Source organism: Amphibalanus amphitrite, unplaced genomic scaffold (genome assembly GCF_019059575.1).
Source record: "Amphibalanus amphitrite isolate SeventyFive unplaced genomic scaffold, NRLGWU_Aamphi_draft 000540F_arrow, whole genome shotgun sequence".
NCBI lineage: Eukaryota > Metazoa > Arthropoda > Thecostraca > Balanomorpha > Balanidae > Amphibalanus > Amphibalanus amphitrite.
In genome coordinates, this window is record NW_024882034.1 from 104,327 (window position 1) to 123,441 (window position 19,115).

The window sequence follows — 19,115 nt, forward strand, 5'->3', positions numbered from 1 at the left end:
CCCTCGCCTTTAGCTGCACTGCTCACAGTTCTAGGTAGTGCCGCGTATCTATCAGTCGCTGGTCAGTGAGCCGAGCGAATATCTCCCCGCTTCCGTCATCGGCAGCGCTCTGGGGAGTATAGCCCCGATCACTGTGAACATTCCAGGGTACCACTGTGGTGGGGGAGCGACAGCGATTCTGTGATGTGTGGGGACTGACTGCTGGCATTCCTACTGGGACAGAGACGGCTGAGCAGCATGGCCGATTCTACTACATGACTTCGGTCGTCGCCGTCGTCTTCGTCGGTCCTCTCAATTATATGCTCGTAGGATCAATCGAGCTGACTACCGAGCGGTCTTCTTGATGGTTCCGACCTGACATGTTGGCCCGTACGGTCTCTTCCGCTAGTCCATAGGGGTGCCCGTTGGGGGTCCGAGCGATACGGGGTCGGCCTTGGGGTGCTCAGTGGCGGTGCGGCGCCAGTTGCGTGCACAGACCGTGAAGAACCACTCAGCCAGCAGCGTGGAACAACGCTGCACCGCCGCCGCCCGAGCTGAAATTCCCCGGGCGCAGGCAACTGCTATCGTGAATTATGTCTTATAGATGTTCCTGTTTTACTGCCGCCTTATCTAGAAGCGCCATGCATTAAGTCCTTTTGGAGCGTTTACTGACCACAGCGATACCTATATTACCCGTGGGCGACTTTTGACCACCACGGGTATGCATGGTAAGTTCAAAGGCGCGCAGTGCCAGGATGATTAATAGTTAAGTATCGTGCCATGCTCGTACAGGATTGGATCGACAAAAGGTTTTTTCTTTATTTCGTCGTAGCTGTCTTTAGAGCGCTACCGTGGAATAATGACGATTTGAGCAGAGCATGGTTTGATTCGGGTCACGTGCTGTTGGCATGAATTGATTGTACATTAACGTGCAGTTCGCTCCAACTTGAACTAAGAACGGTGACCCCTCCGCTCCCCTGGATCATACACTCCGTCCCTTCTCGATCTATTCTTTCGCTCGCTTCCACCGCGCTCTTAATCTGAGCTGCCGGCGCCAAGGGGTCCCTAGAGTCCCGTATAAAAACGCAGCTATAAAGCAAACACTGGTCATCATCCACCCCGCAAACAACGTCGCCACCTCTGACCACCCAGCGCTGTGAGGGATGCGATGACACGTCAGCCACCGAGCCCTCTCAGTGCTGGTGCTGACCAGTCTGTGGCAGAGGCGCCAGGTCCCGCCGACCCCGCGAGGAACGCACTAGGAACAGCCCCCCCCCTGCAACCCCCTCTGCGTGTCTGCCGCGCATCAGTGCCGACTGTCATAACAGAGTGCCCCCGTGTGACGGCGAGCTGCCACTCATCCTCTGTCACAGTCGACCCGCCGCTCCCTCACCCACCCACCCACACACGCGCGCGCCGACCCTCGTAACGGATGGGCGGAGTCAGAGTGGGCGGAATTAATGAAGGCAATAGGGCATCAGCTATTTTAGGTTTTCCCAAGATTTTAGTTCCAATCGTTCGTTTCATTTTGGTTTGATGTAGCATTGAAGAACGCTGGAGAACTGCAAAATTGTAAATCAAGTTTATGTGATATCCAGCGCCATAAATCCTAAATGAATATTTGAGGGAAAATTCCATGCGCAATTCGAGACCTTTCGAATGCCTAGCAAGAAAAGCCTGCAGTTCTGCGTAGCGTTCTGTCCAGAAGCGCTGTCTCGCGAGGCTTGGCAGTGTGTTGGGACGCCGTGGTGTGACCGTCCGCCTCTGTCGCTCGCCGGTGCAGCTACCGCTCGAACCGACCCCGGGCCGACTCTGTTTATATCAAACAGTAGCCGAAAAAGTGCCGTCCGACTGCCGACCGTATCTGCTGCCGTCCCGTGACGTCACGCCCTGCTCTCGGTGATGGGCCGCAGGGCTGGCGGGGCCGCCGTCGGGCCGTGGCGGCCGTTTACAGGGCCCGATAGCGGCGGGTAACTCGGTGGCACTGCGCCGCGTCAGCTCCAGGCGTCTGCAGCAACTGTGCCGGACGCCAGCCGCCCCGGCCGCAAATTCCCAATAGTGCTACACGCTACGCACAGCCCAGGCGGGTGACGTCACGGTGTCGTCACTCGCGTCCGGGGCATGCGCATGGGGGCCCGCTCGGCTCTGGAGGCGCCGGCGGCAGGCGGCTCAGAGAGATCTGCACGGCAGATGGGAGCGGGTTCCGAGATGTGCACGGCCGATGGCAGGGCTCGAAGACCACTGCTCTGATGCCTTTAATAGTCAAGTACACTGCGAACGATTTATCGGGTACCTATATCCGACGCAGAAGTTGCGGCGAAAGAAGAGTTGAAAGAGTAGTTGAGGTAGAAGAACAGTAAATTTCAAGCCCAGCGGCGTATTTAGAAAAATCGCGAAGGGGGGGCAAGGGTTTGGAGGGCGCCACCTCACCCCAGGAGGGCGCTATACGGTCGCGAGATAAAAATCCGCTCAGCGGGAGGGGGGGGGGGGGGGGGTGGAGGCATTTTTTTACCACGCCACCAGTGACTTGGTATGGTAGGTTACGCTGCATTGATTTGGCATCGTGTGTATTTTGTTTTTACTCCAGGCCAAAAAGGTCAAGTCACCCGCTCAGCTTAAGTGGCAATGCTTAAAACTTTTTTTTTAAGTTAGAGCACTTGACATGACCTGACGACCTTGCTTTTAGCGACTATGGTTTGCATTTTTACAGCACGTGTAAGAGCAATGTACCAAAAGGTGTGCCCCTCCCGCTCACCCACTTCCCTCTCTCCCCGAGGAAAAAAAAAAACGGAAGCTCGTAACGTAGTGGCACCTTTTTCGGATCTTTTTTAACCGCATGTCTGAAGAAACCTCCTGGCGCGGGTTCATCTCAAACGTGACAAAAAGGTTGCAAGTTATTGGCATAGGTACTAAGTTCCTAGTAAAGAAGAGATGGTGAAATGCTGCGCCGAAGGCGCGCGAAATTTTTGAAAACAACCTTTTCCTCCGCTTTTTAGGCACATCTTTTGCGTGCTCACTGTTCAAAGCTCTTCCCGCTCTTTTACCAAATTTGAAGGTGTAAAAAATACCTAAGGTTTGGTGGGGCCGATGCCACACAAGCTGTATAGAAAGCTTCGCCCATGGGTGACGATGTAGAAATTTAGAAAAGTTTATTGGCGGTGGCATACACACCGACACCAGATCACCATATCGGATTGATACCGGAGCGCGAGGTGCGTAAACACAAGCGCACAACGAGAGGGCGGCAACAACAGAAAGAGAAACCATAACAGAGCTGTTCCTCATGAGATCGATTAGTCTTCTCGGGCTTCTCATCCAAATTACCTCGACCAGCCCTCTTGACCTTCTCACAGATGCATACAGTGTTGAGCACCTTCAATCACCGAAACTTGGACGCCAATGGGTAGAAGGGCGGCGATCAAAAGGGGGGCGCCAATAGGTAAGAAGCCAGAAGGCTCCGATCAACAATCAACAGGAGGGTGCCACCATGGGTGAGAGGGCGGCAAGGAACAGGAGAGCACCAATAGATAGGAAGGTGGCGATCAACAAGAGGACGCCAATGGGTAGGAGGGCGGTCATCAACAGGAAGTCGCCAATGAGTGGAAGGGTGACTATTAACAGGAGGGTGGCAATGGTGAGGAGGGCGCCTTTGCCCGAGGATGACATTGAACAGGAGGGCGTCTGTGAGGAGGGCGCCGATTTAACAGGAAGGTGCCAGTGGATAGGAGGGCGGCGATCAACAGGAGGGTGCCAGTGGTTAGGAGGGCGGCGATCAACACGAGGGCGCCAATAGGTAGAAAGGTCCCGATTAGCATTCAACAGGAGGGACTAGGAAGTAGGAAACCAATAGGTAGGAGGGCGCCAATGGCTAGAAGGGCGGCACTCAACAAGAGGGTGCCAAAAGGGAGGAGGGCGGCCCTAAAAATTTCACATGAGGGCGCAATAGATAGGAGGGCGCCAATAATTATGAGGGCGCCGACCAGAAGAATGGTAGCAATGTGTAGCAGGGTGGCGACCTACAGGAGGGCGCTTTCGGGTGAGAGGGCGTCTATTTACAGGAGAGCACCAATAGGTAGGAGTACACCGATCAAATGAGGGCACCAGTGGGCAGGAAGGCAGCGATCCTATAGGTAGGCTTACGTATCCAGTCGCGATTGTTTTTCGATTCGATTCTATCACAATGGCATTCGCGATTGGCATGGCCCAGTGCCCCCCTGCCTACGCCCCTGTTCAAGCCAGTTTCTGAACTCTTCTCAGGTTTTGACGTTACATCTCAAAGTGAAGGTTGAGGTATCATCTTTGCAGTTCACGTCGATGTTTGAAAAGCCTGAAGATTCACATTTTTCCGAAAAAAAAAACACATCCTTTTCCATCTTGCACCACAGGTACAGAAACAACACCACCCAAAAATCCAACACAAATTACAGTCTAATAGGTGTAACACCAACACGGCCTTCAATTCCAACATCCAGCGCACTCGGCCAAGGCCATCAATCAATGCCGTAATAAGCCCTTGAATTCGCGCCTTAGGTCCGCGTGTGATTCGTGCATAGACTCGTATATTGTCGTCATAGACTTTCCTTAACCTGTATCTGAACTAGCGAATAGATTTCCACCTCGTCTGACTATTGGCTGATGGATGTGACGTCACATAACCCCCAGGCCAATGAGCGTAGGCGTCAGGTTATGACGTCATCTCCCGCGAAAACCAGCCAGTCAGCGCTGGAGGTGCGTAGCGTGTAGCATAATTGGGAATTTGCGCCCCGGCCGGCCTCAGGGGAACCGGCGGACGGCCGCTCCCCGGCACGGTATACCACCCGTATGGGTCACCGGGGGGTGGAGCAACGCGCCTGGCCGGGTCAGGTTCCCAGATATGTCCAGATGTCCCAATCGAACCCATACCGAGCACGGCAGCTTCTGGACGACGCGTTCTGGCATCTCACCGATGGTGACTGTCGAGCACGCACGTGTGTCTCAGTACCACGGTTTAATGCTTTCCAGACAACTGATGGAAGTGCCGCGTCAGCAGTAAATGAGCAGTTCCAGCGACCTTTTTTACACATGTTTTGCCTGCCGATTTGAAATGTTTCCAAACATCACTGCCCGGTGTTATATGTCGCTTTTACAAATGATCTATTATGCTGAGGGATGCCTCGAGTAAGCTCGGACATTGACTTTGCGCCTGTCGATTGTTGAGCCGACTTTTCGACTGTTCCTTTACTTGATACCATGTATCACGAAGGATGGAGCTGCCTCAAAGAAGCGAGACTTGTTAGTTATCTGAAAGTAAAGGCTTCCGTTTGCCTAAGTTAATGTGGCTCCAGTTTTTTTTTCTACATCTCCGGTCTTTCCGTAGGTACAGGGAGCGTTTGCAATCAGATGACTCCGCATAGCTTTTTTTAACACACCAGCCCACGTTGTCAACCCTTGATCGTCTCATTTGTTCCCATGGGCCGGCAAGGGTAGCATTTGCCCGTGACTTGCCTCTTATCACCATCTTTTCTCAAGCGAGACTGCCAGTGACCAATGACCTTGCTGATCAATGACTATCGCTACCGGTGACTGCAGTGACCTGACCTAACACCTCTCCTCTCCGTTGGGATACGGCCAGCAGTGACCTGACCTGCCTCTGCTCCCTCCAACAGGAGCGCGACTACCGGCAGAGCTGTCCGAGTCGCGGAGGAAGCGACATCGGATCCAGTTCTCTGCGCAGCAGCTGCGCGAGCTACAGACTTCGTTCGGAGGAAACCCGAACCCCGACTCCAAGGCCATCTTCGACCTGGCCGGCCGGCTGGGCCTCGGCAAACAGCATGTTCAGGTATGCGGCTCCGACGCGCGCGGCAGACGGGTGAGGGAGGTCTGTCGATGGAGAACAGGAGGTCACGGGGTGTTCGGCGGTCAGTTCGTGCCATGTTCATCCCGCTGTCAGCTGTCCGTGGCTAGTTGTCCGGTGGTGGCTGTGGCCAGTCGCCGTGGTCGGCTTTGGTCAGTCCCTGGCCGGTGGACAAACCGCGGCGGGGCGGCGTGCAATGGCTGTGTTTTGGTGACGTCAGAGGCGGCTGACTGACAGCAGGGGAGGAGCATCGGCAGTGGAGCCAGCCAGCCGTGTACCGCCAGTAAATATTTGTAACCGAGCTGGCCTGCGCAGTGGCACCAGAACCCCGGAACGCAATCTAACTCGGCCGTGGCGGCCGGGTGCCACCAGACAGACTCGGACAGACATTTCCATCGCCACACAGCGCCACCGAACAGACACGGAGAGACGTTTCCATTGCCACACAGGGATAGCACAGACTCGGACAGACGTTTCCAGACGGGCTCGGATAGACATTTCCATCATTATACATTGACAATACAAAATTGGACGCCAGAAATTATAAGTCTGAAATGCTTATTAAATTCTTCTTCATCTGATCAGAGGCTGCATATAATAAGTTTGAATTCAGGGCGTGGAGAGGAGGGGTAATTCGGCTGCAGCGCTGAAGGGTGTGCCATCGGCCCTCGCTGTTCGCCTTCTGCCACAACGCTGGTGGACATATCATCGCTGTGCCGCCCAAGATTCCCCTAGATAGTGCCACTGCAGCCCCGTCCTCCACACCGAGCGCTCTCGTCCAACATACCCGGCCCAAATCGCCCACCTTGGGCCGCAGACCAGAAAAATGCGGCGCTGCTCCGCGCCGCTGCTGAGTCGTGTCGTGCGCGTTACTGTCGTGACAAGCTTATGTCACTGTCAATGTCATGTCGAATGTCTCAGAACAGCGGCGACCGGCTGCTGGTTCTGGAAACTGAATTAGAGGTGTCGAGAGTGTCTGTGTTCCTGAGATTCTTGCGTGGTACAATCAGCGCAGGAAGCTGTTAGATAAACTACATACAAGCACTGCTGAAGTCGCAGAACACTGACTTAGAGTGCCGGTGGGGTTAAATAACACGAGACTGGCCTAAAGTGACCCGTATGTGCCGTTGCCGCTCGCCTTGTATAGCTCGCTATGATCCTCGTTGCAGTTGTTTGTAAAGTTGCATCCTGCAAAGAAGATTTATGTGGTTTTTGACTTCGCCAGCGAACTCGCGGCAAATCTGCTGCACGTTCTCAAATCTGACAAGAGAAACAAATGTGTTACCATGGTAACACCAGGTGGGTCGATAGCCGAACACATTGGATAACAACGTTCTGCCGAGGCTTCTGCCGACCACCCGTTCGTGGCGCCGCAGGATGTATCTCGGAGAACAGTAGTGTTGCAAGGCAAGCGGCTAGCTGCAGATTAAATGCAATTCTGCAGCTCTGTGTGATGTGAGAAGACCAGTGAACTGAACGCACAAATGGTTACCTTGCCACCTGTGATCATTGCAACAGGGAACTGGCACTTCCCCCTCCGGTTCAGCTTGGAACGGCATCAACTTCTGAAATAAATAACGGACAGCTTATGAGTTTGGAAAGGCCTTTTGAATCAAACGCATTGTGATAATAATCGCTTTCAAAATTCGGTTGCGATTTTCCCATTATTTATTGTTGTATTTATTTTATACCGTGTACGATTTTTAGGGGTTTACTCGAGTGACAAGTCGCAGCATCCCCTGAGATTCACTGGCCGATTGCGTTCCGTACAGAGTCGGCAGTGTCCGATCAAAAATAAAAAAGCTAACAGCGATCTGTCCACACTGCAGTGCAGCAATTCAATTCTCGGGACCAGTGGTCCGTTGGATCACCCGACACCAGTTCCTATATCAGGAGCAGCAGAGAATGAGACCAGCGTTGTAGAAATGCTCCCTAATGGTGGACCGACCTGACCTACCGTCAGCTTTGTAAAACCCATTTCGTTAAAGTGCGGAAAAATTTGTAGGTGCTGTTAAACGGCATCTGCAGCAAATCGCTGGGAATTCAACGTCAAGCGCCAATCGATTAGTTTCATTTCTGGTGAATGGATAAGATCCAACATATCTGAGCTAAACATATCGATTCTCGGGCTCGCTGACAGAGCAGATCAGTCTGATTCCTGCGCCGGCTGCAGCGGCAGCAGCGGGCCCTATCAAACGGTCCATCTCGCGCTGTTCGGCGTCGAGCGGCCCGCCTCCGGTCCGTTGTGGCCGGTGTGAGCGCTGCCACCGGCCTATTACCGATATCTCGCCCATCCGATTCTTTTCTGTCGGCCTCCACGTATTTGTGAGCTGCAAACGAGTCACCTGGCGCGAATCGGTGCGAGCCGCGGAGGAAAAAAATAGCCGATTAGCTGTAACCAGTTTAGGCCACCATCGCGGACCAGTGCAGTAGGGTGGGATGTAGTGGGCACGTCGTTACTGAAGGGTGGAGACCAATCGTGGGGGCGAACGGTGTGGCAGTTAAGTAATACAGTGTTTCGCTGCATCGAGAACCTTGGACAAGAATCGTCCCTCGACGACATAGGTCGCAAATATTCCTATTCAACGGTGCCCAATGTTTTCTGATGAATCACCGTGTGCGATCCATATTTGCCAACGGCGTTCATGCATGTAGCATGTAGATGTAAGATAGCTTTATTACACGCTTATGCCACCATCTTGACGGCATTAACATGAATAGTGGCTAGGTCGCTGTGGGATCCTGCGGTTTTCCGTCCCGCTGAACACATACATGGAATTGCTAATGTGCCCGCCGCGTGCCAGCGAGGTGACGGCAGACGAAATCCCACCGAATAACGCGGCGACCGACACGGGTGATGCAGCAGACACGACTGACTTAGAGGTCGTGTCTACACGACTGACATGCTGACATGAATGACATACTGACACAGCTAATATTACGTCACAACTTATATGACTGACACAGTGGCACGACTGACCTATCACTGACATGGTTGACACGACTGACATGCTTCGTGATAAATTGTCGATGGCAATATTTTGTCTGAAATCTGAAGATCGTTCAATGCTAAGCAATTTTTGAAGCGATTCATGTCACAACACTGCTCAGCTTGTAAAAAAGCAATGACTCGGCCATTAAACAAATGCGGAGTTCCAAAATTTTAGTTACTTACTGCGAGATGTCAAATATCTGGTCATTCGGTAGCTATACGATTAGTCGTGTTTCTGTGAGCGTAGTTTCTTTCCACGTATCGATTATGCTATGCGAACATTCTAATACGTGGTTCCCTGCATGCCAGATATATGTCTCGTCCTAACAGCGTGGTTCCCTGCGTTACAGGTGTGGTTCCAGAACCGTCGAGCCAAGGAGCGGCGGCTCAAGTCCGAGTCTCCCCAGTCCGAGTCGTGACAGCGCGGCGGCGGCTGTCCTGTCGGCTCTCTGCGAGCACTGCTGTGTACCTGAACCCGCCACCCTGGCTGTGAGTCGGGCGCCGCCCCGGGGAGGGACTGCCGACCAGCGAGGGCCGAAGAGAGAGAGAGTCCCCGGTGGCTGTCCCCGGCACGTGAGCCGCCTTCATCCGACCGGCCGCCGCTGCGCCGCTGTGCTGTTGTCTGTTATGTGAACTGATGTGATGTGGAACGATAGAGGTGTCGTGTCTGCCGGCAATGCGGCCAATTGTAAATCCAGGGAGGCGTGGTTTTGTTGAGATGGTGCACAGGCATCCATTGAATGGTAGATAAATTTAGAATCGGTTCAAGTGGGACTGAGCGAACCGCAGCAAGATGATAAAGACATAAGTGGGCCGACTTGTAATTTTGGCCAAGTTAAACGATATAGTCGATGCCTCTGTGTTCTGATATGAGGTGAATGTGAATGGTACCCGTGTCATTTATGCATAATGACTTATTTATGATAGCTAAATGTGGTCGCAATGCTTGCTTTGGGAAGAAATTTCAGTGTCACTTCAGTTAGCGAAAACATTTTTTAGGTATAACGCTTGACAATGCAACAATTATTTGCTCGGTTTTGTCACTTATCTACCTACTCTCATTCATCAAATTCCTCATTTTTACTTCTTTGGTAATGGCAAAAGTCCGGTCGGCAGCGGACTTATGGTATTTTGGACTTTTGGCAGCGTCTTTGGTAATGTTGACACTGAACCATGAAGATACCGTACTAGGGTACATTTATGCAATGTTTTCCATAAGTTCGACTTCTCATTATTTTAGAGCCGTTCACTAGCCGGGGACCAATAGCATAAAGCTCGCCTGGGTCGCTTTTCGTGTAATGCCTAGTGTTTTTGTTGGTGCATTTTCTCATCATTGTGACACCGGTCATGCTCTGTGTCTGATTTATGTACAAGGATGACGCTACGATCGTGCATAAATAATTGTGCTGGTAAGGTGGATGCCAATAAATATGCAAACGATATTGAGTGCAGGCTTTTGTGCCGAGGGAACTTGACTTACGATCTTATATATCAGTTTGTCGCATCCCAAATCAAGAGGAATTCTGAAGCTCCTGGATCCAAATTTCAGAAACATACATATTGACACTGTATGCCTGCGCTTTCAATGCGCAAAAAAGTCACGAATTATTGTCCCTGATTGCATCCAGCCTATTCTGTAGCGTCAACTGAACGGCTATTTCAAAATTCTGCTCTTCCTACGTGCAGTGCGTTATTTTTTTTTTTCACGCGGCTCTTCGATTGACACATCCCTTTACGAATTACGAAGGCCTAAAGAAGCCTGCAGTTGAAGTGTTCATACCCAATCGCCATGCTCATATCCGCATCAATCTCTCCACTGAGCTGCACTCGGCAGCCTCAAAACGAACCACGTAAATACAGCGCGGCCATATCTCAGCCACATCGGTGCACGTCTCTCTAATCCGTCGATTGGTGAAAACAAAACGGGTTCACGTTCCCACGTATATTTCTGTCGGTGATTGATATACCACACACATTCGGACAGCGGCGATTGACGGCTAGCTTTGGCAGCCATCAGGGGACATCGCGCGGAGGTAGAGCCGCCCCGCAACTCGGCGAGCTGCCGACCGGACCGGCAGCTCCATGCAGCTCGCGACAAGTGAGTGATTAATGCACCAGCTGTGAAGGCCCTGACAACACGGCAAATGCCTGGCGAGCTGGGCGAATTCCCTCTGTTAAACGCACGTCGCTTGTCCCGGCTCGCAGCGTCTCGTGTTGATTGACAAATGAAAGCTCGAAGCTCGTGAATATGAGTTTTAGTCTAAAAATAAGATAAGGTTATTGAAAGTGGGATTATTTCTACAAAAATAGCACTAAAATAATTAAGTCAACTACTTCAGCTAGTTGCTTCATTCGAAGTCGAAAGTTAGGTTGCACAAGTTGTTTCATTACTGAAAGGTTAATGATAGAAACACTGCCATTTCTGGCGGTGTTGTCACCATAACCACTTGTCAGACTGCGGGTGCTGTCACCGTGACCCCGTGTCAGACCGTCGCTCGTGTGCCGCCGGCGGGGCTGTCTGTGTCGTCGCCGGCGGGGCTGTCCGTGTCGTCGCCGGCGGGTCTGTCTGTATCGGCGCCGGCGGTGACGGATCACTGGAAGGCGCGTCTGCACACCGGCCGGCCGGCAGGGGTGCTGACGTCCCCCTCTGGACGCACCTGGCCCGGTGAGGGGGTGAGGCCACCGCGACAAAGGTCGGACCACGGGCGCCGGTAAGCGGCTGCGGCGCCCACCTCGGGCCGAGCTTCCGGTCCGGTGCGGAACTGCCGGCGCCCTCGGGTGCCGGACCCTCCCCCGGCTGTCAGCGGAGGTGGTGTCCTCTGTCCACCCCCATCCGCCCTCCCCCCTACCGCCACGGCACCGGAACTGAGCCAGTTCAGGATTAGAATCTAGAGCTCACCCCGCGCCGCACCGGCCGACCCGAGCAGGCTCACTATGCTGATAGTATCCGCCACAGCCAAACTGCAACTGGATAATTCACCGAGGTGGGCCGTGGGTCCTCGGAAGATATCATTCTCCGTCGGTGCTCTCCTGCAAAACAACTCGTAGATTTGTTTGATCAACGGTAGCGCTGGTTTGAATGAAACATGCGAGCTGTGTCATTCGCTGTACGAGCACTCGCAGTAGACCGATTGTTCAATATGCAATCGCCGATTGTTGTGAAATATCACAAGATGTCTAGATAGTCAGGGACGACCTTCTTGATCTGCCACTGATAAAAATTATTGATGAATACATATCGACCACAAGTGATCAGGTAGATGGTGAGTTAAAAAAAAAAACATTTGTCTAATTATGATCACAAACATCTCCCTGAGTCTGGACCGTCCAGCAGCACTGCTGAGCGCTGAGTGCAGACACCCACTACCACTCCTCCACAGCCAGGTGCGGGCCCCGGGGAGCACGGTGCATCAGCCGTGGACGGCCCTCCGTCAGCCGTCTGACCGCCGTGACTACCGTGACAGGCCGTGACCAGCCGTGACAGGCCGTGACGCAGCTGGCGGTGGGCCCAAGCCGTGTGGGGCAGCTGCCAGTTCAAGTGCACGACAGAAGGAAAACACAAACAGCTCAGAGCGGGTAGCTAAGGAATCCATAATGATCATCAGGCGTCAAAAATGATATCGCAAAACGTACGTCACACCTCACGGTCAGTGACTGCCGAGCAGCTTGTTCCCGGCCAGTTTCTGACCTAGGGTCTCGTAAGGCTGTGAACCTACCCTACCCCGACCATCGTTTTTGACCGACTTACCGCCGTCTCTGACCGCCTCTGACTAACAAACAGCTGTACTCTAATCCGTCTCTAGTCGTATCTGAATGACTGAAGGTCGTCGTTGACCGTCTATAACCGACTCGCCGCTGTCTATGACAGTCTTAAACTAACTGACCACCGTCACCGACTGACTGACAAACATCTCTGACCGACGCTCTGTAAAATCGGCCAGCAGCCTGCACCCTCCCGCGGCTCCCTGTCACCGGTGTGCCGTGAGGACGCAGAGTCGGCGCAGGTCTGAACCCCGTGAGTCGCCGTGAGCGGCGGCCCGGCCGGCGCCCCACTGCCCCCGCTGCGTCCTGTGGCCAGCCTGTCCAGCGAGCCCTCACATCCCGCCGCCAACCGGCGCCCACACCGGCGCAGCGCTGACGCGGCTCTTTTTGCACGTGCCGTTTTTGCCAGCAATGCCGCAGAATTTGATCGGGAGGGCACCAGTTGGCTCGCGCTGCCATTTTCACGGTCGGCCGCTCGCGGCGGATCGGATCCGGCGTGCGATAGCCGCCGACAGCGGAGGGTGACCGATGGACGCCCAGCCTGCCCCCGCCGCACTCCCCACACCGCCCCGAACGGGCACAAAAGCTGGCGGCCGCCAGCCCACTTCCACACTCCCTGCCGGAAATTAGCCAAAATAAAGATTCACTAATGAGCGGCGGTGCCGGCGGGGCAGCTAGCGCCACGGGCTAGCCGCCGCGATCTGCGGGTCACGCCCCCCCCCCCCCCTGAGGGCGGGAGGGGGCAGGTGTTAGCTCTGACACACAGCCTACCTCAGCGTGACTGACCGTTTCGGGGTGATGATTGAAGTGGTGGGTGCCCATTATAGTGTGATGGGCGGTGTGGTGTGGCCATGATTAAACATGACGCCATTAGTTAAATGATTACACAAGTGGTAGTCATGTGGTTTAAATGGATTTCGCTTTCATGGAATTAAATTGGGCATTATCGCAATGTTCACACACCATGAGCTTCATAAAGGGATGGGACGACGTGTAATTCATTTGTTACGGAGGGGTGTCCGCCATATCGAAATGATAGCCCTACAAAAATAAACAGACTGCCATGAATTTGATTGTTGAATGGAGTCAAGTCCAGCTAACGTAAGGTAGTGAGATGCAATGTCTTGGTTTGTATGGCTTTGCGGCGCAACTGAAAAGAGATGGATAAAATTGGCTAGAGGACGGTGGTCCCGGGTCCTACGACGAGTAGACAGATGTATACCTACGAGATATAGGTATTGGAAAAATGACATCGGGGTTCTAAAGGTCGGTAGGTATCGGAGATGCAGATCGCAGATCAGCCTTGAGTTAAAGGGACTATCCCACCTTTAACATGGGGTTTGAGTTGAGATAGCCAAGTTTGCGGCGAGGTTCAGAAACCACTATCTATCTAGGTTGCAACCCCCGCGTCCTCTTGGTGTTGAAGAAATTCGTTCCCTTCATTTGAAAATGGGCCTTGTACAAGGCCAGGGGGCTATCTTCAACATGGAGCGACCGTTAGTGTGACGTCACCTCGTTTAGTCATTCTGATTTAAATGGGTTTGTTCGTTGAAAAATCGCTTAAAACTTGGTCTGAACTTTGTTGTGGTGCCTACAGAGTAAAAAGAATCAGCTTTATGACAGTAATGTGGCCTGGGGAAGGAGGTAATTTTGGGCTGTGACGTCACATATTTGAAAGTTTGTGTTTGGAATATGGAAAGCCTAAGATGTTAAATGAAAAATAAATGCCAGAACCGTGTTCCTGGTCATCCAATCTATAAAGTCGGGCACAATTTAACTGGTTTTAACAACATTTTAGAAGGTGGGATAGTCCCTTTAAATCTGACTGAAATAACGGCAATGAACGTACCTATACCTACGCACCTTATTTATTGGCCCGACTACTCCATTACTTACGTTATAGGTGAATTTGCGAGAGAGGCAATGCTTTTATTAGCTAAACGCAACAAATAAAATAATGTTTAGAGCATATCTAATCATTACCTAAATTAAGGTAGATCAACGACAAACAGGTATGTAGGTATTTCCTTGCCAGAAACATTAAGTCTTCAAATGATAGGCACGCGGTCGTTCGCAGGGCATATGAAGAAAATATCCATTATCCTTAGAATTTAGATCGGTGAGGCATGAAGTCAGCATGTTTTTACTTTCTTACTCTGATTTTTTGCCATTTTAGCTCGAGATAACCCTGATAAGAATGGCAGCTGAAAAAAAATAGGTAAGCGGATGAGTGAGCTATTTTAAGCGAAATCACTTGCATACTCGAGGGCAGCGCTTTTCGAGGAGCGCTGTGGCCCGAAGGTTTGGACTTTGAATTGTGAAAAACGCCCGCCCGCCGGAAAACGCAAACACCGCAAAACGCGCAAAACGCACGCCCGAAACGCCAACGCAAACGTCGCAAAAAATAAACAAACGCCCGCCCGCCGCAAACCGCAAATAAAAAACGCAAAAACGCCGCAAAACAATAAAACCGCCCGCCAACCGCAAACAAATTTAACACCGCAAACGACGCAAAAAAAAGAAGAAAACCGCCCGCATCGCCCGCCCGCCCGCCCGCCCGCCGCCAAAGACAAACACCGCAAAAAAAACACAAAACGCCCACCCGCCGCAAAACGTAAACACCGCAAAACGTGTAAAACGCACGCCCGAAAAGCCAACGCAAACGGCAAAAAATCACCCGACCGCCGCAAACCACACAGAAAAAAACGCCGAAACGCCGAAAAAAATAAAACCGCCCGCACCGCACCGACGCTAACTGCTAACCGAAAACGACTAAAAGTCGCCCGCCAGCCGCCAAACGCAAACACCGCAAATAAGCGCCCGGCCGCAGCAAGATAATAATTTATCAGCGGCTGGCATACCGCTAGGCTGGTCATTTTCACAAATCAAAAAGATATCTGCAAAAATCTCCTAGATGAAAGCGCCCGATTAAAAAACGGATGGCACGTGCGTGTTCCTCGCCCCCAACTTCCTTCAGGTCAATCGTCATTTGGGTCATCTAACGCATTGACGTATCTGCAAAAATCTCCTAGATGAAAGCGCCCGAGTAAAAAACGGATGGCACGTGCGTGTTCCTCGCCCCCAACTTCCTTCAGGTCAATCGTCATTTGGGTCATCTAACGCATTGACGACCGGCTGGGTGGAATGAACATTGCGCCAAGAAACGTAAGTATATTGTCAAAAAGAATCCCCAGAGTGGTGGATCCCAAAAGTTTGAAACTACCACTTTGGCCCACTGGACGACACCTTAAACAGTTGCCGACCGGATGACACCCATTGTTTGGTCACCCACGCCATAGTATGCATCATGGGTGCGCCGAAATGACCAAAAGTCCCAATTTCCGGTGTGCAGGGTCATTTTCAACGGCACGTGGCACGTGGTTCTGGACTTTTCCGGCCACTTTGCGACATACCCATGGGTAGTGCACCGAATGGTGGTTGATCTGCATGTAAGAAAATGGGGGGTCGTTTGGATCGTTTTCGAGCAATCTGCCGTGGAACGCATTTTTTCATTTTCCCCATTGGCTTAACACGGGAATTTTTAAAGTCACGTGGCACGTGCACCAGATGGTCCGCGGAGGGGAGACCCATACCAGAACGTAGATCACCTGGCCCACTAGAAATCCTGAAAAAATCAGAATATTTGGACCAGCCGTTTTCAAGAGCATCAAGTTGTACTGATCTCAGGCAGCTTTTGCCAAATTGTCAGGGAACTCAGATTTGTTTTTCAATAGAAAAACACAATTCTAAAGAATAGTGTTTTAACTATTGACAACAAACCTTCGGTTACCGGCATCTGCGATGCCGGGCTCCGCATCGCGGGACCGCAGGTTGTTTGAGCAAGCACCTTTGTAAACGCAGCAAAAACGCCCGCCACCAAACGAGAGGATGAGCCTTGCACGTGCAGACCGAAGTCGGTGTGCTACGGCCTGACGTGCACGGCACCCTATTCGTCGGTCTATAGCGGTGTGCCAAATTTGAGTGCAATCGACCCGGCCGTTTTCGAGATCTGGAAGCGACACCCTGCACGTGCGCACGTGCAGCCTAGGCCCCAATTGACTTGTGCACGGCACTCTATTCGCCGATTTCTAGCGATGTACCAAATTTAATCTGAATCGGCCCAGCCGTTTCCAAGATCGGGAAACGACCCCTACACGTGCGCACGTGCAGCTGCACCCCAACTGCGGCACATGAAAATACATACTTACTGACTTGTGCACGGCACCCTACTAACCAGTCTCTAGTTGAATGCCAAATTTGAGCACAGTCGGTCCAGCCGTTCTTGAGATATGGAAGCGTCAGCCTGCACGTGCGCACGTGCAAACTGGGTCCCATCTGACTTGTGCACGGCACCCTACTCGCCGAGCCCTAACGGTGTGCCAACTTTGATCACAATCGGCCCAGCCGTTCTCGAGATCTGGAAGCGTCACCCTGCCCGTGCGCACGTGCAGCGGCACCCCAACCGTGACACATGGAAATGCATTGCGGGGCGGGTGCCTACATCCATACCAGGATCAGCGCAATCGGCAAAATAACTAGAGTTATTACACTTGCTACCGAACTGACACCTCTTCGTTTTGCACGTGGCACGTGCATTAGGGGTCACCCATACGCATCGAGAGTAGCACACTACGTTTGGGAAAGGAAGAAACTATCCCACACAAAAGACCGCGAGTGAATCGGTCCAGTGGTTGCAGTGATATAAGGTTTGTAAAGGCGCCCCCACGGCGGCCGACTGCTAATATTTAGCAATAATCAGTGTCGCATCCGCACACGGGAGGTATCCCCGTCACCTGTTCGTATAGTCTAATGTGGTTGGGTTCAAGTCACAGTCGAGCCCTGATTTTTTACAGCTTTTCTTAAAAACGGCACATCGTGCAGCGACGTCCTATGCATCAGTGGAAAGAGCATCAAAAGTTGTATATTATATTAACTTTTCACCTCTATATCTTACTAAAGATAAAAGTTATAGAGGAATAAAGACGCTCCCATTGACTTTCCATGTTAAAAATTTTAAATTTCAAATTAACTTTAAAAGAAAAAATGAGTTTTGCCACCTTAACGAAGCATACCAGCAAGTACTATGCTCTTTCCTCTACAAGATATAAGAGTTTGGGCGAAATCTATCTCTAAAATTTTGTACAAAGATCGAATGAAAATGTCTCTGCAAAGTCTCGACATCGCCGTCCATTGACTTAACATGGGACACAGCAAAATTCCAACTTTGACCTCGAGCAAAGACACGTTACGAACTTCTGAGGGGTATACGGCGCACACTAGCGTGTACCTGAACGTGTTTGCCATAAAATGCTGGGAAGAAAACCACCTCTTCCTTGGCTCGTTTTTCCGCCATTCCCGATGGCGCAAAAAGTGTCCAAAACCCCGTTGACTTAACATGGGGATAATGGAATCGCACGTGCCACGTGCCACGAGGTTTTAAGCGAGTAGCGACCGGTACCATAAGGTAGATCGCCTCCGGGAGCCCATACACTGAACTTTTTACGACGATTGTACATTTCGTCTAGGCCTGACCCAAGTTGCCCCAATTCGCGGCCAGACTTGCAAAACATAGCCCGGAGAACGACCGCTCCGGTTGTTTTTCAATAGAAAAACACAATTCTAACGAATAGTGTTTGTCTTTTCAAACAACCTGCGGTTACCAGCATCTGCGATGCTGGGCTCCGCATCGCGGGACCGCAGGTTGTTTGAGCAAGCACCTCTGTAACGCCGCTAAAGGTGTGCCGAATTTGAATGCAATCAGCCCAGCCGTTTCTGAGATCTGAAAGCCTCACCCTGCACGTGCGCACGTGCAAGCTGGGTCCCAAATGACTTGTGGACGGCACCCTAGTTGCCGGTCTCTAGCGGTGTACCGAATTTAAGCTCAATCGGCCCAGCCGTTTTCAAGATCTGGAAGCGACCCATACACGTGCGCACGTGCAGTTGCACCCCAACCGAGACACATGAGTATACATACTAACTGACTTGTGCACAGCACCCTACTAACCGGTCTCTAAAGGTGTGCCGAATTTGAATGCAATCGGCCCAGCCGTTCCTGAGATCTGGAAGCGTCACCCTGCACGTGCGCACGTGCAACCTGGGGCCCAGCAGACCTGTGCAAGACACCCTACTACGCGATCTCTAGCGGTGTGCCAAATCTGAGCACAATTGGCCCGGCCGTTCTCGAGATCTGGAAGCGTCACCCTGCACGTGCGCACGTGCAGTTGCACCCCAATCGTGGCACATGGAAATACATACTAAATGACTGCAACCTACTGATCGGTATCAAGCGTTATGCCAAATTTGAACACAATCGGTCCAGCCGTTCTCGAGATCTGGAAGCGTCACCCTGCACGTGCGCACGTGCAGTTGCACCCCTACCAAGACACATGGAAATGCATCGCCTGGAAAGTGTCTACCTCCATGCCAAGTTTTAGCGCAATCGGCCCAGTAATTACCGCGAGCTATTGCGCTTATTACAAAACAGGCACCTCTTGGCTTTGCACGTGGAACGTGCGTTAGGGGTCACCCATATGCATCGAGAGTAGCACA

The 19,115-nt window shown here is 52.0% G+C and overlaps 1 protein-coding gene across 1 annotated transcript in view; it reads left to right on the forward strand.

Moving 5' to 3' along the window:
• LOC122393543 (LIM/homeobox protein ttx-3-like) overlaps nucleotides 1-10,250 on the forward strand; it is a 32,578-nt gene extending 22,328 nt beyond the window's left edge. The window contains exons 4-5 of the mRNA XM_043389708.1: nucleotides 5,625-5,797; nucleotides 9,155-10,250. Coding sequence (XP_043245643.1) covers nucleotides 5,625-5,797; nucleotides 9,155-9,223 — 242 coding nt within the window. The 3' untranslated portion in view covers nucleotides 9,224-10,250. The remainder of the gene's footprint in view (nucleotides 1-5,624; nucleotides 5,798-9,154) is intronic.
• Nucleotides 10,251-19,115: the final 8,865 nt, after the last annotated feature.